Here is a 23314-nt window from a genome sequence, read left to right as displayed (position 1 = left end):
CATGTATTATCATTTTAACGATAATTAATTAATTAATAATCGATACAAGCGATATTGTCCCGTGTTATATCTCGTTTAGAAATATATCGATTTATATTAAAATATCGAGATAACGCCCAGCCCTACTGTGACCACATGCTATGAAAATACTATAGATCTCTTACTGCTGTTGAAAAAAAGGCTGCTCCACATAATATTTTAAAGACAGTTTTATTAGTATTCTATATACATAAATATTTCAGGTGGGTTGAGTCGTCCCCAAAATGACACAAACAGAGAGAGCATGATGATGACAGTGATGGTGTGTGTGTTTTTGTATGTGTCTGTGCATATGTTTACACTGAACAGTGGGACATCATTTCTTCTCAGGAGCTTGGTCACCTGCCTCCAGTTTGGGTGCAGCCTCTTTAGGCTCTCGGTAGGCGGGGAACACCTCCCAGGGAGTGTTCAGGTCAAACTTCCTAAACTCCTGCGACAGCTCCACGGGCTCAGCCACCATACGCTTCACCTCATCATCATAACGTACCTGCAAAAGGGAAACAATTTTTACTTAAATTTATTATAGTGTTATGATTTAATGAATTTCACATGAATTTTGACTTGTTTTTCTTCTTTCTTTTTTTTTTTACAGAAAGAAGTCAATGAGATGGTGTTTGAGAACTACGTTAAATCAATAATTCTTTCAAACAGTATTCAGACAATAGATTACCATTTCACAGCACAAACTATGAAGGATCACAAGGTCTGAGGGAAACCTGGATTTACTGAAATAAATCATTAAGACAAAAACCCTAAGTAGATATAAATCAATCCATCAATCCAGAGGGTTAGGGTTAGAGTTGGAGATCTGGCATTTCTGACCACAGCTCCCACATGTCTTGTCATACCGACTTCTTGCCAATATTGCAGTACGCTTTGGCAGAAACGAAATAGCACATTGACGCACCCGAACAAAGCCGATAGCTGTAGTAAGAGGAAGAATCCCTGGCAGAACTCACTTCAACATATCCTGACAGAGGGAAGTCCTTTCTGAAGGGGTGACCCTCAAAACCATAGTCTGTAAGAATACGCCTCAGGTCTGGGTGGTTGGCGAAGAAGACACCAAACATGTCCCACACCTGAATAAACACAGAGGCACACATTTATCCACAGTCTGGTCAGTTTAAATTCAAACAAAACTTAAAATATTTACACACTCAGGACACTCAATTCTACATGTTTGTAATATGTAAGGATCTTGCTCATTCATCCAACATAAACAACCAACTGAAAGCCTGGATAAGCTGGATGTCTGTAAAAGTTCTAAAGTTGAATAACAGTTAACTAACAGCCATTAAACAACAGTTTAAGTTTAAATGCTTTTTAACGTTTTCCCACACAGTTTTAGAGGCTTGTACAATCCTGCTTTTCACATCTGACATCGCTGGGATGAAAATTTTGTTTTTTGTTTTTTTATGAGGAGCAAATGCTTAATTACATACCCACACCCCCGCACATCATTTGGTCCTTTCATAGTCACCTAAGATGTGATCTTCCTCTTGCTAAACCCAAAACATCAAATAGAGGTGGCTTAATACTACTTTTTCATGTCTGACACTAGGCTAGTTAAATTACACAGTTTATAAAGTCACTGTACAGCCTTGTTGGCATTTGCATATCTGCACTCTTTGGAACATTTCCTGGCATAAACACTGACCTCGTCAGGACCAGTAGTCCGTCCTCATGGAGACTAAACTTGGTCCTGATGATGCAGAACCTACTTTCTGTATCAGTCTGATACAGTGATCTTACAAAATCACTTACTTTTCCACACAAGTGACATGACTGCAGTGTGAGAGTGTGATTTGATCTACATTTTGGATTCATATCAGCGATTCATATGGGGGGAAAAAAAGAGCAGAGTGAAGACAGAGCAGCACGACTGCCCATACCGATTTAACGTAGGAGAAGAAGCAGGAGGAAATCTTAGCTACGACGTCATCAAAAATTTAACATCATAAGCCTGCAAAGCACTTGGAAACAAGTGCTGTGGACAGATGAAGACAAATCTAAGCTCTTTCAGGAAATTCATCCAAGGAGAAACAAAAACTGCGAAACATGACACTTAAAAGCTGTTAGACATGAGGGTGGAATTATTCAGCTTTAGAGTTGTGTAGTAGCCAGTGACCCAATAAACCCCCCATGGATAGATGGAAGAAAGGATTACACTAAGTTTTGCTGAATTGTGGAGGTAAATGTCCTGCTGTCTGAAACAAGACTGGTCAGATGAAAGGACATCATTATGTGTTACCTGTTGACGTGTGAACGTGTATACATTCGTTTCTATTTTAATTCAATGTTGTGGGTTCTTTTGTCCGAGGCGTTTTATAAAAATATTTGCTTTGGAATGTATCATAAAACAAACGTTTACCTACTCACTGTTTGACTGTGAAGGAAAAGTGTCAGTGGATTTAACTGTTGGCCAGCAGTTTCAGACATACCTCCCTCTCGTACCAGTTGGCAGCCTTGTGGACAGGGACAGCAGAGTCCACCGGCGTTAATTCATCTGTGTATGTCTTGACACGGATGCGGGAGTTGTAGCGCAGCGACAGGAAGTTATACACAATCTGTAAACCAGCACACATACACACAATCTTAATATAAAAATAATCACATAAGAAATACAAAACTGGGAAAAGCACTTTCATCTGTAATGCCATAAATACCAAAAGATCCACGTTGCTGTGATGCCAATTACCTCAAAGCGGTTCTGCCGTGTGGGGACATCGACAGCTGTCAGGTCAATCATGTTCCTGAACTGGGCGTTGGTGTGGTCCTTCAAGAAGGTCAGCACTGGGATCACTCCGTCAGGATGGATCATCAACTCGAGTTCATTATAGCAGGTCACCTTCACAAAGAAATATGCACAATTTCAAGCCATCTTCAAAGTTTTGAAATCACACTTTCAATAGTGAAAAAAAAAAAAAGACCCATGCAGTTTCAGAAAAATGAGTAATAGAGCAGTGACGAAATATACAAAGATTACTAGACAACTGATTATTTTAGTCTCAGAATCATTCTGTAATAAATTATTATTGGTCCAAAATACAAACAATTTTGTCTCAAACATGATTTGACTAAGCTAGATTTTTTACAATAAAATATTTTCTTACACAAAACAAATCTGGTTTTTGATTGAGCCAAGTAAACTAAACTGTTTTTACTCAAGACATATCACATGAAGTGAGGCATTACAATCTGAAAAAAAGTAACAGTAGTCTGTGTCTCCCAACTTCCATCTCAGCTGCACCATGTTCAATCAGCCCGTTTACATGTCATTTTACACAATTATTAATCACAAGGATACATTCATTTTACACATATCTAACCACACATTACAGATAGCTTCTCTACCACAGCTAGTGTGGTTAGTCTTTTAAGGGCATATGTACTGACCTGGACCTGCTGGATGTATTTGGGCATAATTTCTGCCACATACTCTCCAAACGCTGCCAGCTTGTTGTGAGTGACAGCATCACTGGGCCTCACTGTCGCTAAAAAGAGAAGACACGTTTTATAGTAATTGAGCAGTGCAGTGATGCCTTGCCATTTCAATTTATTGAACTCAAAACACAAAATATCTGGAGCCATGGATCCCTGGGGCACCTTTTTGTCAATACAGTGCTACAAATTGAATCTTTCGCAAGTTGAGCAGGAGCTTAGTCATACTGTCCGACCAAAGGCAATAAACTATCTTATCTTACTTAAACCAGGTTGACACTGCACTCATGGTGTGAGTTGCTGCTTTGTCCTGTCATGTTTTTTTATGTCAATGCGCGAGTCTGTTGTTGAGTTTTAGCAACTAGCCTAATTTTCAATCTCAAATCAAAAATGTGTGGCTCCCAGGAAAATAGACATAGACACAGAAATAGACCGACATCGACAATTCTACCAGCAATATTACATAAAACCCTTTCCCTGTGGTTTTTAGTGTCTAGGCTGACTCTGAATAAATGAAAAAAATATTGTTATATTTATCTTTAACTAATTATTATACTAAATTATTTCTCTCCTGCTCTCTCGATATATATTATATATGTATATATATGTTGTATTATTTCCCTGTCTTTCCCCTAGCTCGGTCCATTAATGTTTACAACGTCATCTTCCCTGTTTTTGGTGTAACGTCAATTTAAATGCATTGCATAAAGTTCTGTGCCTGAAATATTTAAGCCTTGTTGTTGACTGGATTGTTTTATAAATTAAATACAATTGGATGGACTAAATTTCATATATGGTCCTGCACTGATTTAGAGTCATTAGGTCAAGTGAACTAAATGAGACTGCGGTAGTTAAGAGCAATGGGTCGGACAAGACGTGATTGTGCAGCTGTCACTGGGTGGAAACGAATGAGGGTGCCGCTACATCTGGAGCGAATGTCCATTGAATATCCAACCTGAAACACATTTTTTATTTAACTAATTTATTACTAATTTAATAGTTCTTCCAAGTTCATCTGGTTCTGTGCTTGCTCTGAACGCATGTGCAGCGTGTCAAATCGATAAATCTTCTACTCAATACACAATGCCTGGGGCCCCTGGGACGTATATTTGAGAGTTATGCGAGTGACTGCTGCAGATTCGTAAATTCACAACTGTGGATTTGTACTCATAACTGTGGATTCATATTCATAACTGCGGATTCATATTTTCATACCATTCAAAAAGTCTTAACTTTTAGTATGTGCACATCTTTTTGACAGTTATCTTTCCCCATAGAGATCATTCAGAAACTAAGCCATAAACATATTGGTAACATATACGGCACACAACCACAACCTGTGAACCAGGCCTGATACATCTGCTGCAGGTACTGTGAACTTACGTCTGTTCTCAGTGGTGGAGCTCTGCAGCCTGGCCTGTTGTTGGAGGAGACATGAATTCCTTGCAACTGAAGAAAAGAAAGCAGAAGGGAGGAGTGAAATTAAAAAAATAAACACCCCACTGACAACTAAACCAACCACATTTTAGAAAACTACAGTAATGCAAGCACCAAATGAATAATGAAATAAATGCTTGCTGAAAAGAAAAGGAACTTAAACTTACATTTGCATATAAAAAAAAATAGCTTGACCTATAGTTTCCATGGAATAAAAGTTAATTATTTTGGAAGTACTGTATTAACAATTTCTGAAAGGCAGAATGTTTTTTTTTACTTTTTTACAAATTCATAAATCTATAAAGCTGAGAAATACCAAAGAAAGAGGAGCTACAGAAGATGTGGTGAGTTAACGAAACCACAGTCCCAGTGGTGATGAAAGCACTAAAGGCTGTAACACTCAGAATGGGATAGTGGCTCTAACAGATTCTAAGACATCTGAGATCTCTATCCAGAAAAGCGCAGGCCACGGAACAGCTAAGATACTACTCAGAACCCTCAAGCTTGGAGGAAACAAAAGACAAGAGTGGGGATTTCATATAATATTGTATATATATTGTACATATAGCAGTGTAACTTTCTTACACTTAAGACCAACATGTTTTAGAGATATAACTAGAGCTGCAACTAACGATTATTTTCATAATCGATTAATCTGTCGATTATTTTCTCGATGAATCGTTTGGTCCATAAAATATCAGAAAACCATAAAAAATGTTGATCGGTGTTCGTCAAACCTGGAAATGATGATGTTCTCAAATGTCTTGTTTTGTCCACAAACCAAAATGATTGACTTTTAATTTTAAATTTGTTATCCAGAGCAAAGAAATTAAGAAAATATTCACATTTAAGAAGCTTAAACAATCAGACATCTTGTTTTAATTATGAAAAAAGCTTCAAACCGATTAATCGATTATCAAAATAGTTGTCGATTAATTTAGTAATCGATTAATCGTTTCAGCTCTAGATATAACTCCTAAAAGTATTTTGAATGCTTTAAATCACACCCACTGGTATCTTCAACTTTCACACAGGAGCAAAACTCTTCATCGTGATCATTACCATATAACCAATATAATAATTATGTATAATAACCATATGATTACTGTCGAGCTTAAAACATTTTATTGAGATCACATGTTTTAACTAACTACTGAACATCGTAAAATGTTAAAATTGTATTTCACACTGGTTTTGATTGGTATGGTGTAAACTGTTATGAAATTAGTGTAACTTGCACCCCGCACACCTGACACCAGTTGTAGCAATTATAGCTACAACTGCGCGTTACATTTCCGGAATACATATATACATACCACTCGTGCATGACTGTTTGTGTTGTCTCCATTTATAGTTTCTGTCGCAAAAACAACCAAAACTGTCCACCCTGCAGGCTAACGTTAGCAGTAGCTAACACTAGCTCGAAGGTCAAACCTGAGACATTTAGCAATTTTACTGAGGCCCGTTTCACTTTTAGTGACATACAGTTTAAAGTGAACATAGATGAGATGTGGCACCAAGCGTTTGACAGACACTTCGAATCTGTTTCTGGTTCATTTACCATTAATGCTCCTTCCAAGACCTCCACGGACGAACCGCACCAACGACGCCGCCATGTTAGCTTTCTATCGAAGTTTGTCTCGCAGCTGAGAAATGGCTGTTGGCGCTCTCTCGCCCCCTGATGGACCGGAGGAAAAATGTGACAGTGCTGGTGGCAGGAAGTGAACTGATGTAAAGGACAGTTACAGGAGTTTAAATATCACTAACATTGATATTAATCTGTATAATACTAATTGTTAGTTGTAACAGTTCTCCAGTATGAAAATATGTTAACTTGTCCAAAGCAATTCCATTAAAAAATATTTGGGAAACTGATTAATGGGTTGGAAGATTAATCTGGCCAATATTTTCCTTTTGGTAATAATTGGCCATTTGTAATTTATTGATTGGCCAATTATTAAAAATTACTGTATGTATTTCTTATTAAAATTTTAAATGTTGCCAAGTGGGTAAAAATGTAGTTTTTTTTAGTTAGTTTTTAGTTTTTGATATGATATGTTTCATATATTAAATATCTAGTATAAATGTTATTTCATTGAAAATACTGCATATAATTGCACTGCAGTACAGACATAATGTGGTCCTGCCTGCACTCCATACATGGATTTCTCTGCGACTGAAGTATTAACATACGACAGCAACAAGGCATCTGCTGAAGTTGGTTCAGAGGATAACGTATGACAACCATCTCATCATAAAGTATTTTCATAAAGTAATGGAAAATGCTTTCTTATTAATGCCATATAGCGAGACCATTCATTTAGATGTAAATACACTGCAAACAAAAACGTATTATTAGAAGTAAAAGCTTTTAAAAATTTAAAACCACAGAGACTTTAATCGTTGAGATAGAAGTTTGTATTTGTATGTATTTGAAAAAGGAAAAAGGAAGACAATATAACAAAGACAAAAAAAGGCAAGTAAGAAAGGTACAAACAAGGAAAGTGGCTGAATGCTGTAAATAAAAAAGGTACAGGTTGATCTGAGGTTTTACACTGTGTTGACACTGGATGCTGCTGCACTGCGCTTGTGCTCACACTGGCTGCTAAAATAGCTCAAAACGCACACAACACATTCAAACCGATCCAATGAATTTTGCAGGAACTGTAGTTAAAGACACATTTCCACAATAATTTATAGCTGCTCACAGCAGACACACGCTTACAGCAACACCTTAATGCTGAAAATAAGGAAGCAGAAACACCTTTAGTTTGTTTTCATGTCACAAATATTTTATTTAACATCCTCTTTAAGTTATAAGACACCAGATGAAAAATAATCCTTTTAAATAAAAGTATTTCTAGTATACCCAGTAACTCAGAAGCTTAATTATCTAACTGTGTATAAATAAGTCTGCATCTTGTTGTATCACTGCAAATGTAACCAGTTCACAACAATGTCATACGTTGTGTTTTTGTTTACACTTGAAAAGAACTGTATTGAAAAATATAGTTTTCTTGTGGAATTGGAAAAACTATTTTGGCTAAAACAGGATCACGGAAATGGATTTTTAGGAAAAATGGTTTTAGCCATTGTTCTGTGTCAACACTGTCGATTTGAAGAATCAGGATTTATGAAAGGTCAGTTAAAAAAAGCCTTGATAGTTTTCCTTGAGTGAAATTTGCAAATAAAAATCTTGAAACTTGATAAAAAAAAAAAAAAGAGAGAGAAAGGGCAGTGTTAGACATGAACCTTGGGTGTACATTAGTGTACATTGGATGTAGAGAAATGATTGATATCACAACAGCTGCGTTTTGTGTCTTGACACAAGTAGGAGTCCAACTGCTGAAAACATACAGATGTACGACCTGTCGCCACTTGGACTCATCAGGACGTTCCACACACCTGCAGGTGGTATCTCCTCAGCATATCCAGCTGAGTGGCACGTACCAGGATGTGGGGTCGAACTGACGCAAGCTTCTGACAGGCTTCCTCTGGAGTCCAGCAGTTTAACTGAGCAGTAAAGCACAACATCAATACTGGGTGAGATTAAATATATGCACATTTCTCCCCATTTAAACATTTCATTGTTAAATGTGTAGTCAAATCCATCTTCTACCGCTGTATCCCCCACACGAGGGTCACAGGGGGAGCTGTGCCAATCTCAGCTGACATGGGCATTGATAAATTACATCAATTACATCAAAATTATTATCCACATTACATTTTCAGTCAACTGATGTAAAAATTGTCTAGTACAGGTCAACCACAAATGAAATGGGGAACAAAATCCACAATCCAGTCTTGGTGCTTTGTAGCTTCTACTTGAGCTTCTTAGTTTCATTTCAGTGTTCCTTTCAAAAAAACCTGCCCCGTTTAATGATAACTGACACAAAAAGCTGAAGTGAGCTGCAGGTGACAGGGTCATCAAAGTGAGCAAATTTGCTTGGTTATACAGTATGTGCAGAGGAAAAACACTGATTTCGTACCAGGATTCCATGCAATTAGAATTTATACTAACGTTTAGACCCACCAGTGTTTCTGCTCTTTTCCTCTCTTACACTATAGCTCAGCACAACAATACAATTTTGTCCCCAATAGTTGGTTGGTGTTTTTCTCTTAACTCAGATTGTGTGAGAAAATCTGACATTCAAGTCACAGTGGAACCAACACTAAATGACATAACAGTGCAGCCACTTAAATAGTGAGGTACTGACCCGTATGAGGTAGGCTGCAGCCATGGTGGCGCTGCGGGAGCGTCCGGCCTTGCAGTGGATATACACACTAGATCCCTTATCTCTGTGCTGCAGAGCAAACTCCACGCCACGGTGCAGGTTCTCCAGAGTGGGGACGCCGGTGATATCAACGGTGCTCAGTCTCAGCTGCTCTACGCCTGCAGCCTGCCACTCCTTCAACCAACATCAAAATGAATCAGGTCAAACAAAAAGCACTTTATTAAACAATATGTTGAGGATGAACCTACTCTCTGTCATCTATAGGCTGTATGTCAATGTAAGTATGTCTATGTCTGAGCATAATGGATTATCTTAAATTGAATGAAGCTGTGTCTACAACATAGAGGTGATTTATGAACCTGTTCCACATATCTTCAGACAAATCGCTGCCATGGTCTTGTTCCCAAAGCGTTCTCAGATATATTCAAATTGTTTATGAAAACGTATAGCTGAGCAAAAGATCCCTTCTGATTAGGGTCAAGAGATAGAAGCTCATCTAAAACTATGGGGTGTGGTTTATCTGGAAAAGAGTTGTCGCCCTTTCTCACTAAGTCTCTAATCTGTAGGTAGCAGAAAAAGTTACAAGGACTAAGACCACGTTTTTTTGTGATATTTGATTCAACGAGGCAAACACTTGTTAAATGTACCGATCCTAAATAAAGCAGATTATGTTGCAATACCAGGACTGAAAAGCCAGATCAAGTTTTGCTGGGATAAAGAGATGGTCAGATAAAAGACGGACCATGGAGGCCAATTTATTTCCGAAACAGTAACCATAGGAGCTGTAGGATTAGAATGGCTCTATACCCAATTTGTAACCCTCTGAATATCACTGACCAAATAATAATGGAGTAGGTTGGGTAAGACTAGACCCCTGCAGTGTTTGGGCCATTGCATTTCTGGCTAACGAAGGCATGGCAGTTTATCCAAATGAAATTAGAAAACTTTTATCGAGCTGTGAAAACACCCTCAAGAGAATAAAAATGGGGATGTTACATTCATTTTAATAAGATTTATGCAGCCAATCACTGATAGAGGCAGAGACCTCCAAAGTCCAAGATCCAATTTGCATTTTTCAATTAAGGGTGTGAAATTGGAATGTGAGACTGTAATTACTAAGCATTTAAAATTGAGCTGACCTTGAAGGGGTACAGTGAAGCTGTAAAATTGAGAGCCGTGGGATTAATTAGGAAAAATTTAGTTTTTTGCAGCCAGATAATTTTCTCTATTTTTAAAAAATATATATATATCTGCACATAGCTACAATTTATGGATGATGCACCCTCTCATTACATCCCTGTCTAGTTCCTTTGCTAAGAGAGAAGTAATTTGATATTGTTGGTACAGACAGAGGCAAGTGGGGAGGAATATCATAATTTGATCCGACAGATTAAAGGAATACTTCACCGATTTGCATTTAGCTCTGTATTACTAGAATATGGGTAGTATTTTTGGGAAATTGTGCTTCCCAACCTCAGTTTCCCCTGAGTCGAGAAATATCTTCATTCTTTTTTTTTTTTTGTGCCCACCAGTGACACTGGGCACCTGTTTGGTTGGAAATAATAAGGGGTGGAGGACCCTTCTCAAGACGTACCATTGTACCATGGCTTTTACAACTTCTGTTTCTAAAAATGCCCTATATTTATATATATGAATATGAACATTTGTTCACACAGGCACTCGTATGACATAAATGTACACTCAGACATACAATCACAAACTCTCCTGCTCACTCCAATACCTATGAATTCAAATATATGCAACCACCAATCAAATTCAGTAACCATAGTAAACTTATTGTTAAGATTTTTCACTTTTCAATGTATTTACTTTACTTTGTTTTACCTCTTATTTGTTTTGGTACACTTCCAACATTTGCCCTTCTACCCCATCCTTGGAATATGTAGGTGTATCTTTTTGTCAGCTTTTCTGTTTATTTTATTCTTTTAATTTCATTATTAACATTATTAAACTTATTTTGCAAAGTAAAAGTTGTTGTTTTTTTTAAACACAAAAACTGACAAAGCATTTTGGTAGCAACATAAGAAGTACTATGGCTGAAAATGCCAAGGGCAATCAAAAAAGAGGATTCTACTGCTCAAAATCCCTTGATGTTCAGAAGTTTGACAGTATAAGTGCTTGTAGGAACTGTATAGCACCTAGGCATAAGCAATGTAAAGTCAATAACAGTCTTTGGTAATTATAATTAGTATAATTTCAAAAACTTTACACTAAACTGTGAAGATTTGGATTTACACCTGGATTAACAATAAACATTATTAGAGACCCATATATACTGGTTTTCACCTGAAAAAAGTAATTTAGGAATTTAATTTAACAATATCATCAATATATATTATATGTTGAAGCTGGGCAATATGGCCTATATATAATATATATATATATATATAATAACATATCTCAATATGTTATGGCTGTATTCCGTAATAAGAGATATTGAGAGAATTGGGTTATAAAGCTGAACACAGATTGTTTTTTTCTGGGCTCATGAAATGTATTCTTGAGATGTTTGTGGTTCTTGAAAGAGTGATAGTGTAAATACACTAAAAATAAAATGTCTAATGTTTATTATTATCTGTATTACATGCTTAAATACAGTTATGACCTAATGCCTGGTTTATTTCTCTGTCTTTTTAATGTTTTTAATGTTTAATGAAGTATAGTTACATGTGTTAGAATCAATGAAACTGCCTATAAACATGGTCAAATTGTTATTTAGTGACTTCTTAAATATAATGTTGTCTATCCCATGTATTTAATCTATTCATCCATCCATCTGCTATGGCTTTATCCCCCACATGAGGGGCAAATTTAATTTATAATATTTAGTGCATTTCATAGATTTATTCAATATAAAAATATGATTCTCCTCACAGATTTGGACACCAGCTTAAGTGTGTGAAGACAGGACTCACCTCAGAGGTATTGCAGAAGAATTTAGTCTCATAATCCTCGTTCATGGTGATGACCCCTCGAATGTTTTCTGTTTCTACAAGCTGTAATACAACAAGAAGCCTTTTAACATTATTTACATCACAGAATAAAGTAATGATTGACAACACTAATAGTCCTGATAAAATCTCAGGAGTTGAAATGAGGGATTTAATCTACAAATACAGGTATTGATTAATAAACATCCTGAGCAGGCATCAGGAAGTTTAATTAAATAGAATTAGTGAGTGACTGAGTGAGTCTCACCTGTCTGGTCATGGATCTGAACGGCAGAGCTCCAAGCACCACTGTCTCATCCACTCTGTCAAACCACCGCCGCGAAGTTACCTTCTCCATGACAACATTGTAGGCTAAAGTCGGATAGAAAAGCAGTCGTGCTAATGCTCCGGACATGGTGGAGTGTTTTCTTATAAAAACATGTAAAAAGAAAAAGTGTAAAACGCGTATTAAAGCCTCAGCAGAGTCGCTGTGTGAAGTGTCTCTAACATACAGGACGTATAGTTTTGACCTGACAGAAAAAAAGCACGCGTTTCTACACGGATGTGTTTTGAGTTCCGCCTCCCGTTGTCCGATCTCCTGACGAGACTTCCGGTGTTACGAGCCCTCTGTCCTCCTCCTGCCTCTGACGTCAGTAAATATCATATCTGAATGTGCTGCCGCGAATATGATTGTGTAAGTGAACACTACTACATCACAAAAAATAAAACGAAAATTTGCTTCGAGCTGCAACAGTAAAAAATATGATTTCCACTCATCTGTTGTCACGGAGGCAATCACGAGTTTTCTGACATAATATGCGTTTGCAGCACGTTGCCTCAGCTTTGATCTTCAGCTTTGATCTTAAAGGTTACTTGTGTGCATTGTGCAAATTAATATTGTTTTAATTTGTCATTTATAATACTGCAGGGCACATTAATCTAGTCCAACTGTGAAGGGCAACATCACAACATTGAGACAACAGTTTGATTGGTGGAATGATTTGAACAGGAGAATACTAAAGGCTGTTAAATATCAGATTCTCATTGAATCCTGTCTTGAAACAACCTAAAGGCTATGGCTGATAATGCATGTGATTTATGTTCTAAAATCTTTACTCAAACAGCAACTTAATCAACACATTACGAGCAAGCACTTTTGCCATTTGTTTCAGATCAACTACACAAGGTGTATGCAGGAATAAACCCTGCTGGTTTCTACAAGGATTGTTACCTTGATAAAAAATAATATGGTTTGAAATGTTATTTGTGGCCACACGGTTGGCGTAGTGGTTAGCGCTCTTGCCTTTGCAGCAAGAAGACCCGGGTTTGAGCCCCCGGTTGGAACAAGGGCCTTTCTGCATGGAGTTTGCGTTTTGTGAGAGTGAATGGTTGTTTGTCTGAGATTGGCGACCCTCCGGTGGAGGATAAAGCAGTATGGATGGATGGATGTTATTTGTGGAAAGAATGCTAAGAGGCTGGCCTTTCTCTCTGAGGAGATCACAACGTTAAATTATATCAGATAATATAATTAATCAACACTGATTAAAGAACCTGATTATTGTTAACAGTTTACTATCTTCTGGTCACTTGGTAGCTGACTTTCAATGATTAGAAGTACAAACAGTTTGATCTAAACTTCTAAACTTTAACTTGCACACAAGACTTGTCACAGTCCAGTCCATCAGTCCAGAGAGTAAAACCTGTTGAACCAGATTAGTTTACATGTGGCAGACTTTAAACTATTGATGTTTGCTGAGCTGTCTAAAATGCTTAAGGACATGCTGGAGTGCAGCACATCTTAATGTTACAGTGTTTTTCTAAATAGCAAAGATTTAGAAAACAAGCATTTATCAGGCAATACTGGGACTTTTAAAATGGGTAAATGACTATTTGCCATATCAAGAAATACAGTGACAGACTCCCTTTTCAAGAGAAAATGAATTTAATATATTATGACAAGCTTTTCCCCAATCAACTGAAACCATATTTAAACTGCTATACAGCACCAATATATAACATGCTATAACAGTGTTAACAGCCTGTGGAAACCACTGACAATATAACAGTGGATGTGGCAGCTCTAGAATATTATTTTTTTTTTAAATCACACTGATGGAAGATATATGTTATAGGTCTGCCTGTTACCCATACTACTCTAGAAGTTTCATGCATCTGAATCAGAGAAGTTTAAAAAAATGCATGTATCTTTTATCTGTTCATGAAATGGCACATTAAACCAATCAGGTGACTAATACTTGATCCATGACTATAATTACTTAATTATAATTAGGTTACTAGCATGTTGCCATCAATTTCTACAAGCACCTAAACCAGAGAAGTTTGAAAATGCTGCTGACCCCATTTCACTTTGAGTTCTGAGGCAGTATATTAATCTAGTTGGGCATTAATGAAAACTAAAGGAAACAATACAATTTTTTTCCTGCATTAGCTTCCTAATGTGCTCATATCAGTTACAACAAAACTGCCATTGATACCCAAGAATAATAATTAAAAAAAATAACTTACACCACTATGTGCATGGCAAGTAAACCTGTACAGTCTTGTGATATTGTATAGAGCTAAAACACTCGTCTGGATGCAGAACATTTTCATTTTAAAACAAAAACATAATAGTCTGAATGTAGGCTGAGACTGACTCAGTCACTGTGGGACTTGGTGCAAAATAACAAAGACCAATTGGACATTTTTCTTTTTACTTTACAAAGGGAGGAAGTGAAGGAGTATCGCACATCTTTATATATTTCATTGTCAGTTGAGTTTACATAAAGAGGCATAACAACATGAAATATATACACACACATATATAAAAAAAGTTAGGAAGAAACAATGTGAGTGTAAAATTACAAGATAAGCTGCAATATATTTTCTATTTTTTTTTTTTATAAAAAAGTGCAAGGTACTCGTAATACATTAAGCCTGTAACCCCAGATTGCATAACTTTTGAAAGCTACTCATGTTTCTTTTACATTGTAAAAATGTGCAGCACAAGATACAAAGAGAGATTTACATAGAAAAAGAAAAATTAGAGCCAAGTTAGTATTAGTTTAACATTCACACAGATTATTCCACTTGGAGACAGTGACAGACCTGACAAAGATTCAGTGGTTGACAACTAATTCCTTGTCCCTTGTTCATCAATGACTTAATACTTATTATTACCTTCATTTACAGATTATAGTCGATAGCAGTGTAGGGTAGTGAGCCATTTTAACAGATCACAATTCATTCATTGGAAGGACTATGATACTTTAGCTGTTGCAATCAGTCACCCTCAGGGTGCAGAGGTCAATGGTTGGTAGTCGTAGAATTCATGATGCCGTGCTGGATCTTGGTGTTAGAGGCCTTGGACAGGTCTCGCTGTGGAAGCAGAAGTGACATTTTAAACTCATACATGGAAGAGACAACATGGAGAAGGAAACGGACCATCAACAAACAAGTGTGTATCTTGAATCTGTATGTCTGATCATGATTAAATGACACACTGTGGTATCAAGTTAGTATGAATTAGTGAGGAGACACACACAAACTGACAGACTGATAAGATTTTCAACTCTGACCAATCAGGTGACTGATACTAAGGTGATTATAATCAGATTATTAGCATCCTGCTATCAATGTAGTCACGTTCTCATGAACTTCTTTGTCAATTTGTAAGTAACAATTTCTACTGCATTTGTACAATTTTTAACACGATGTATTTGGACATAGCGAGTGTGCAATGCTCTCAACTCCTGATTTATCTGAGGCATACAAGCTCCAACAGTGGCAAGGGTATCTTAAAAACGCATCTGGACAAAAGCTGGGTATCCCCGTCTACCCAAGGCTAAACATCCCGTTCTCTCTTTAAGGGAAATCTATCCTTTTATTAGAGGCATGCAGAGAAGAGATTAATAAGCAACACTTCAGGGTTTTAGAACTCAAAACACACCTTGACTGAACAGACTCAGTGTTGACCAAGTCCCTCTAAAACATAAATTTACATCATTAGCATTTGTATGTCATTACAAATATCTGCAAAAAATCTGCTATTGAACAGCAATGAGGAAAAAAAATGGGGGAAAAAATTGATGTGAGAAAAAAAGTGTAATTACCACAAATTCTGAATATGTGCTAGCAACAGAGGCCATGCTCAAGTTACGCTGTGGACTAGCGGGAGTCAGCAATACACCACTCACTGGGGTTCCCTTCAACTGGGCCTCATTCTCCTTGTTACAGCCCTGTAGTCGTGGGTGGGGGGGTTTACCAGATCCTGGTGTCCGTGGAGCTGGACACTGGGTGATAAACAGTGGGACAAAGAAATCAGGAAAACATTTTTTTACCAATTCCTTTTTGCAGCTCAATCCATCAATCTCAATTTAGAGATGAATGGAGGAAGGAACAATCCCTAATACCCTCAGCATGCCCAAATCATTAGAATAAGATGATGAATTAAAGTAAGTGTAGCACAACAAACAAACATAGTAAAAGTTTCACACACACTGTACACGTCAAAAGGTTTTTGTACATATGCATAGGGGAAAAAAAACATTGAGGTTTTATATGTATTTAGGTTTAGAAAAAAGTGAATTTGTGTCCACCTAACTAAATATTTCCCTATTTGATTCACATAAATGGCTGATTAGAATTTGTAGGTTTGCAAAATCCCCATCACCCATTGCTTTTTCTTTAGGTTTGATGCGTTAACAACTGTTGAGTGAAACCAACCTTGTTTGCAGAGAGTGGTGGGCGGGGCACAGGTGAACGACAGATAGTCCCACCATAGGCAGAGCGCATGGTGCTGTTAGAGGTGGCACTAGACATGCTGGAAGTCGAATTAAACTGAAGAGACAGACAGAGGGAGAGATTTAGTGCCGACGTACAGAGATCACAGATGTGAGTTTGCACACTAACAGGAAAAGTTAGGTATCAAATGTACCAGCTTTCTTGATTTATTCGGTGTAGGTGTGCCCAGCAATCTGCGTTTTGTTGGGGTCCGTACTGCTGTTCCGTACAGCATATCCTCCTCTGTCTGTTTGCTCTTCTTGAGATGCTGTTTAGAGCATGTGAAGAGAAGAATTTTCTCTCAGTCAATGTTTGGAATACTGTAAATGCAAATGCGAGGAAGCAATTTGTTTACCCTTTCTTGCTTCTCCCTTTCTTTCTCTATCCGGTGGAGCTCCCACTGTTCCTCCACATACTGCAGAAACTTCTGGCCATTTACTAGAAACTCCCGACTCTGTTCACTTTCCCACGCATCAATCTGAGCCTTTAATTTCTTTTCAAGCTAAATTGCAAAAAAAAACAAAAACAAACAACAACATACACATGATACATGTGAGATTCAAATGCTTAAGAACTGTAACAAAACAAATGGTGACCTTTTGTCATACCTTGGGCAGGTTTTTATGCAAATCAGACCTCTGTTTCTCCTCTTTCAGAAGATTCCCTCCCCTGTTTGTGAATCTTGTTGGATCAGTGGCTTTTTTCTTAGAATGAGAAAAAAGGTACACATTACGAAATTAATATGGCAATTTCTTCAATGCACACATGTAACCATATAAATATATTCATGAAGGCAATGAAAAAGAAAGGTTTTTCCACAAGTGTGCATGTTGAAGTGAAACTGTTCTGGTATAATCACCTCTAGCTCTTGGAAGAGTTTCCAGCTTTCTTCCCATTGATGAACCCCATCAAAAAGCTCTTTGTGGTCCTCATAATGCTGCTTCAAGCGCTGGATCTCAGCATCATGCCGAACCAACAGCTCTTCAGTAAAATCCTCTAAAACAGTCAAAGTGTCATCACTTTTACATAATTCAGGATCATTTTACTTAGAGTAACTATAACAAGTAAACTTACCACTAAAATATGGTGCAAATGCCTGACGCTGGTCAACGCTGAAGAAGCACTTCTCCCAAAACACAGCAATCTCGGAGCGGATGGCGTCTGTGACATTACGGATGTTTAGCAGTTTGAGCTCTTCAAGACGCTGAACTTCTGCTTGTAACTATAGACAAAAAAAGCAATATAGCAACCACATTACAAAATAAACTACAAACTTTGCTAAAATGCATTTGCTCTAACCAACCATTAATTTTTGTATCAGGGCTCTTCTTTTTCACATATTCTTCCAACTCTTCTGATGAACTCTACAAATGTACTGAAACTGAATACCAACCTAAAATACTTGTATAATATAAACCTTGCATCAGTACCTGGATCTGCACCAAATTGTACATGTATATTTGAACTCTAAATATGCAAGATTTTTTTTCATTTAGACATGAAAGAAAACACTGCATTATTTCTTAAAAAACTCAAGAAAATGTCAAAAACACATCATGTTTAGGGAAGTGAAAAAGCATTCTGAATTCTTAACCAGTGCCTGAATTCAGTAGGGATGTCCCGATCCGATATTGATATAGGATATCGGTCCGATATCAGCCAAAAAACGAGTATCGGATTATATCGGACTGTCTCTAAAATCTCTGATATAAGCGCTGCTACAAGAAGTCCATTCCACTCTAGCACTTCTATCCAGCAGCACCTGTTGTGATCACGTGAGCTCTGTGTTGGATCCACATGATCACAACAACAGCGTGTGTGTGCTACTGCTATTTCAGAGTCAGCACCATGCAAGCTCATCCTGAGGCGAGCTGCTAAAACAACATTATTTCATAAACCAGCACCACCTGTCAACAGCCTCCGTTTGTTAATGATACCCCAAAAACCAGCCATGCCAAGAGCTTTCTGTTTTAAATGTGTCCTTAAGCTCCACACACGGAGCTCAGTATGTCTGCGGCGCCGGTCATCAGGCTCCGGGTTTACCTGTGGGACGAGTCATTCACCCTGTGTGGGTTGGGCTAATGCAAAATAGTGAAAACAAGGGGGGTGTTCTCTGAAGACATGCTGTTACCGTGAAACCCCCCCCCATTAGCACTTGGTACTTTCCTCCTGATGAAATTAACCATAGACTGTATGAAATTAACATGGCAAAAAAAATCGAATATTCTTATGTTGGTTCAAATGTATGTAACCCATTGGTTAATAAATGGGTCAGTTTTTCTCATACCTACTGTTACTGACTATTGTTCTCTGTTTAAGTAATATCACTTGATCAAGCCTATTCTAAAATTCCACACTACAAAATAAGTAATTAAAGTATGTATGATTCGTGCTGATATCATATCGGATCAATATCGGTATCGCCCAATACTCAAGGCCGCAATATCGGTATTGTATCGGAAGTGAAAAAGTTGTATCGGGACATCCCTAGAATTCAGTTTTATAGTTTTTTAGTAATCCTGACAGAAAAATTGCACCAAAGATATAACTTCACTGATGGAAGAAAGGAAAATTATAAGGAAATATTCTCACTGCCTCCAGGTTCCTCTTCTTGGACATGACCATGTGTTCATTGAAGACACTCCTCTCCTCCTGGGGAACCTGCAGACGGTCCCACAGCTGCTGGATCTTCTCTCGGTGAGTCTCACACTTTGCCTGATTCTCTACCTTGCGCTCATCCAGCTGCAGGACCAATAAGTGGTATCAATTAGTTGATCGCCATCTTAGGGTCCACTGGTTTTAAAATCATACCTTCAACTAATGTGGTAACAGACCTGGATACACATTTATCTTTAATTATATCCTTAAAAGGTTGAAGGCTCAGATGTAATGAGGGCTACTGCAGGATTCACTAAATAAAATCTAAGATTTTATTTACCAAGCAGTATTAATAGATTATTCCTAGTAATATATTGTATCATGACCAGGATAAACAGCACTAAATAAATGAATAAGTAACTGTTATATATTTTACACAGGTTGGGGAAAAGGACTGAAACTACAATATTTAAAAACAAAATATATTCATTAATAAATATTATCACCCAAGTCAGACTAAACTGTTTATATAAGCACTTTCTGTAGATACTATGTTACTCTTACCTGACAAAGGAGCAATTTTAGTGCTGTTATATTGTCCCTGGAAAGACAGAAAGAGTCCTCATCTTCACAGACCACATCTTTCTCAAAACTTGTCTCAGGAATGTGGTCCAGCTCTTCCATGTGCAAGGTGATCTGCTTTTTGAGGTCCATGAACTCAGCGTACCGCTTTGCCTAAAAACAGGAAAGTGGCATATCATTTGGTCAAGGACAGAATTACACTATGGACAATTCAAGTCTATGTAACATTTTCAACCCAACAACATAATCCTGGCTAAGCATTGATATAAAAAAGCAAATTATGAGGTGTGAAATTATGTTATTTATTGTCCAACTGGCTAAATATTTTAATTAGAGGATGATGTTACACACAACAGCTTCCTAAAAAACTAATTTCTAAAGTTCTAGGTGGAAATACAAACTACATTATGTCTTTAAAATTAGATGTAAACACTCAAAAAGGACAACCAAAGAAAGGCTTTCATATTTACTTGGTTTAGAGGGCCATATAATACCTCTCTCAGTCAAAACATGACGATCAGAGATATGCAGATGATACAAAAACATGTTTCACTATATTGTGTCTGATCTGAATCCCATAAAAAGCTCAAGTAAGGTAGTTTGTAAGACTTGCAGCTAAGAATGAAAGACGCAGTAAATAAAGAGAGAAATGATTGGTTGTGTTAGTGTGAAACAGGCAGGTATTGTGTTGGACAAAAATGTTTCTGACCCTCTTTGCCAACTGTAGTGCAACATGTGTTCCTGGAAGAAATGAAGCTTCTGTATTCATGCACTCAAAATAACTTTTCATGTAGATGTAAAACAATATCCCACCTTCTCTGTGCTCTGGTTGTTAATGTGCTGGTGGAAGTTCTCCAGTTGTTCCGGAGAGGGCACAGAGTCTGGAGCAATGCCATACGGCATAGAGCACAGGATGTCACACAGGTCCTGGTCCTGCTCCAGCAGATCCTTCAGCTGCTGCATCCTACGAGCCCTCTCCTTCGCCAGTGCCTCCACCTGAGTGCGGATGTTCTTCTCTTGCTGGAGCATGCTGATACCTTCCTCTTCCTTAATATATATATAATTTAGAAAACACATATATTAGCAGTTTAGTAATAGTATGAAAAGCTGGGGGACACATTACATGAGTCGTTATCAATTTTGAAAAGACTTGGAGGTTTCAGCAGATTTTGAAAAACTGGGTATCACTGACTGGGTAGCGCCTGATGAGGGATCACAAACAACTGCCAACAAAAGCCAAATTAACACATCAAACTCCCACAAGAGTGACCATGTCTACGAAAAAAGCGACAGTGTCCCACTTACTCTTTTTCATTGACTGTTGGCAGTTGTGTTGTGAATGTGTTTGCAGTTGGGCCGGTAATCAGTATACACAACCTGATTGTGTCCAGAGTCGGCTCAAAAAATTTCAAACGTTTGATTGACTAGGATTGAGGTTGGGTTGTGTCTGTTACCCTCACACACTTGCCGATTCAAGTCTTTACCCCTCACACACCAACAGATTTCTGTGCCAACTAGCCATGCCGCCTGTCCACAGTTCTGCGTGGTGCAGACACTGCCCAACTGTGAATAATGGGCAAAAAATGTTGTAGTGTGTCCCCAGCTTAAGGTAGAAAAGAAAAAAAAACCCACAGTTACTCAGATGTTGTCACCTGAAACACAGGATGTTGAAGTTCCAGGCAAAGTTTTTCCATTTCTGTCCTGCATATCTGAATGCTGCTTACGATCCTCTTCTTCAGAGACTCCTCCTCCTTGACCATCATTTCAAGTAAGTTCTGGTGGATAAATAAATGGAATGTAGTGGAATTGTTTAGATACTGGTCAAAATCATTTTGTTTGGATACCGGGTAAAAGTAAATATGGTCGGTACATAGATGACATGCAGTAAAGGGAGACCTGCACCATCATTATCGTACACAATGTTTTAACAAAAATGGTAAATACTGTATCAGATTTCAATAAATACTCAGAGTTAGTATGTTTGTATCACTATCAGACAAGAAAGAGTGGTATCCGGCCTTCACTATTGCATTATTATGATAGAACACAAATACATACGTGCTTCACTTTAACCAAACCAAAATCGGCATGTATTTTGACTCTGAGTGGAAACTGTCACTATTACAACATGTATGTTGAATATTCATGTAAGGTCAAAACAAGTGAGTCAAGCTAACTTAATAATTGCTCAGTGGTTTAAATCTCATGACAAAGTATACTCTTCAGAACAAAGACCAGCACACTATTAGGACTAATGACGTTAAAGCTCATTTTCACACATAGAACCTGTTATATTCTTAACCTCCACCCCACCCCACTGTGGGTAACGTTTAAACCCGTCTAAACCCGTTTCGGTCCTAATTCACACGTTTCATCTGAAAATGTGTTCAGCACAGCTTTCACTCCAGATTTCATTTGACCAATCTAGGTATAGTGATGGTCTGATAGTCAGGATAAGAACAGTGAAATTGTTCTATTTGAGTCCGTTCTCACAAATACATTCAAGAGATTCACAAATACTGAGCTGCGTTTTACATTATTTGCCCTCTGGCCGTCAACAGGTGTCTCACCTTGATGTGGTTTTTGACGACATTGGTTCTCTGGAGTCGCTGCTCCTCCGGGATACCGATCTCCTCCCAAATGTCCTTCAAATGGCACAGCGCTTTATTCAGGCACGACACAGACTCCGCTGCGAGCACCTCGCTATAGGGGCAGGGATCAGCATGATCAGTTCGTTCATCTTTAAGTTGTATTGCTGACCAACTAGCAGGTAACATTCAAACTAAACACTATGGAGACAGGTTACTCTGAGCTAACTAATGACCGCGTTAGTTTCGCTAACAGCTTAGTTCAGCTAATAGCTGCTCTCACATATTGCACATTGTCATTGGTCACAGGAAAAAACTATTTTAACATACCTCTTTCTCATCGTTAAATTCCAGATTCTGTTGCGTTCCTCGTGTAAAGCTTAGGGTCAAAAAACCCACCGAAACCTGTCAGAGAGACGAGCTGCGAGGCGACGCCTGCTGCTTTCACACTTCACAGAGCACAGTTTGTTCACGATTCAAAACACGCGCACTCTGCTCTCTGATTGGCTGCATGGGCTGACGCTCGTTGATTCGCCGTGTGACGTCAGACGCTCCCCAAACTGCAACCGACTGACTGCGAGCGAGGCGTTGTAACCGTGGTTGAATAAAAAAAACAACAAAAGAATTATCCAACCGTTTTGTTTATGCTCCCATTTTCCAT

At 37.9% G+C, this 23314-nt stretch overlaps 3 protein-coding genes across 5 annotated transcripts; all 3 read right to left on the bottom strand.

Annotated features, from left to right (window-relative positions):
* Positions 1–191: 191 nt before the first annotated feature.
* Positions 192–6588, bottom strand: ndufs3 (NADH:ubiquinone oxidoreductase core subunit S3). Its single transcript, XM_058629606.1, has 7 exons — positions 6479–6588; positions 4864–4929; positions 3436–3533; positions 2738–2887; positions 2481–2606; positions 999–1118; positions 192–526 (listed from the first exon to the last, which is right to left on the bottom strand). Exons 1-7 carry the CDS (start codon positions 6531–6533, stop codon positions 356–358), a joined length of 786 nt encoding a protein of 261 aa, XP_058485589.1. The 5' UTR covers positions 6534–6588; the 3' UTR covers positions 192–355.
* An 833-nt stretch (positions 6589–7421) lies between these two features.
* ptpmt1 (protein tyrosine phosphatase mitochondrial 1) lies at positions 7422–12870 on the bottom strand. Its single transcript, XM_058628631.1, has 4 exons — positions 12372–12870; positions 12089–12169; positions 9135–9326; positions 7422–8430 (listed from the first exon to the last, which is right to left on the bottom strand). The coding sequence occupies exons 1-4, from the start codon at positions 12516–12518 to the stop codon at positions 8305–8307; spliced, it is 546 nt and encodes a 181-aa protein (XP_058484614.1). The 5' UTR covers positions 12519–12870; the 3' UTR covers positions 7422–8304.
* Positions 12871–14800: 1930 nt separating this feature from the next.
* On the bottom strand, positions 14801–23140 carry prc1b (protein regulator of cytokinesis 1b). Of its 3 annotated transcripts, XM_058630421.1 has the most exons (15): positions 22984–23140; positions 22636–22768; positions 21718–21840; positions 20879–21112; positions 20048–20218; positions 19478–19627; positions 17960–18107; positions 17745–17881; positions 17494–17589; positions 17241–17387; positions 17040–17153; positions 16829–16942; positions 16216–16395; positions 16053–16087; positions 14801–15481 (listed from the first exon to the last, which is right to left on the bottom strand). In XM_058630421.1, exons 1-15 carry the CDS (start codon positions 22992–22994, stop codon positions 15433–15435), a joined length of 1842 nt encoding a protein of 613 aa, XP_058486404.1. In that variant the 5' UTR covers positions 22995–23140; the 3' UTR covers positions 14801–15432. The 3 variants fall into 3 exon arrangements, with proteins under 3 accessions (XP_058486404.1, XP_058486405.1, XP_058486406.1); XM_058630422.1 differs by lacking the exon at positions 16053–16087; XM_058630423.1 differs by lacking the exon at positions 16053–16087 and having other exon boundaries at positions 16300–16395.
* Between the last annotated feature and the right edge of the window lie 174 nt (positions 23141–23314).

The sequence above is a fragment of the Solea solea genome, chromosome 5 (assembly GCF_958295425.1).
Source record: "Solea solea chromosome 5, fSolSol10.1, whole genome shotgun sequence".
In the NCBI taxonomy this organism is placed as follows: domain Eukaryota; kingdom Metazoa; phylum Chordata; class Actinopteri; order Pleuronectiformes; family Soleidae; genus Solea; species Solea solea.
This window is presented reverse-complemented; position numbering and strand designations above follow the sequence as displayed.

Bases quoted from the DNA above. Each gene is read 5' to 3' on its own strand.
- ndufs3 (XM_058629606.1), bottom strand. From the start codon at position 6,533: ATGGCGGCGTCGTTGGTGCGGTTCGTCCGTGGAGGTCTTGGAAGGAGC. The intron at 2,888-3,435 runs GTCAGTACATAT...TTCTTTGTGAAG, and splicing joins AATACATCCAGCAGGTCCAG to GTGACCTGCTATAATGAACT. The intron at 1,119-2,480 runs GTATGTCTGAAA...GTGTTTATTCAG, and splicing joins CCAACTGGTACGAGAGGGAG to GTGTGGGACATGTTTGGTGT.
- ptpmt1 (XM_058628631.1), bottom strand. From the start codon at position 12,518: ATGTCCGGAGCATTAGCACGACTGCTTTTCTATCCGACTTTAGCCTAC. The intron at 9,327-12,088 runs GTGAGTCCTGTC...TGTTGGTTGAAG, and splicing joins TCTTCTGCAATACCTCTGAG to GAGTGGCAGGCTGCAGGCGT. The intron at 8,431-9,134 runs GTCAGTACCTCA...TTTACTGCTCAG, and splicing joins CTGCAGCCTACCTCATACGG to TTAAACTGCTGGACTCCAGA.
- prc1b (XM_058630421.1), bottom strand. The intron at 18,108-19,477 runs GTGAGAATATTT...TTTTGTCTATAG, and splicing joins AGAAGAGGAACCTGGAGGCA to TTACAAGCAGAAGTTCAGCG. The intron at 17,154-17,240 runs GTAAACAAATTG...TGCTCTAAACAG, and splicing joins AAAGGGAGAAGCAAGAAAGG to CATCTCAAGAAGAGCAAACA.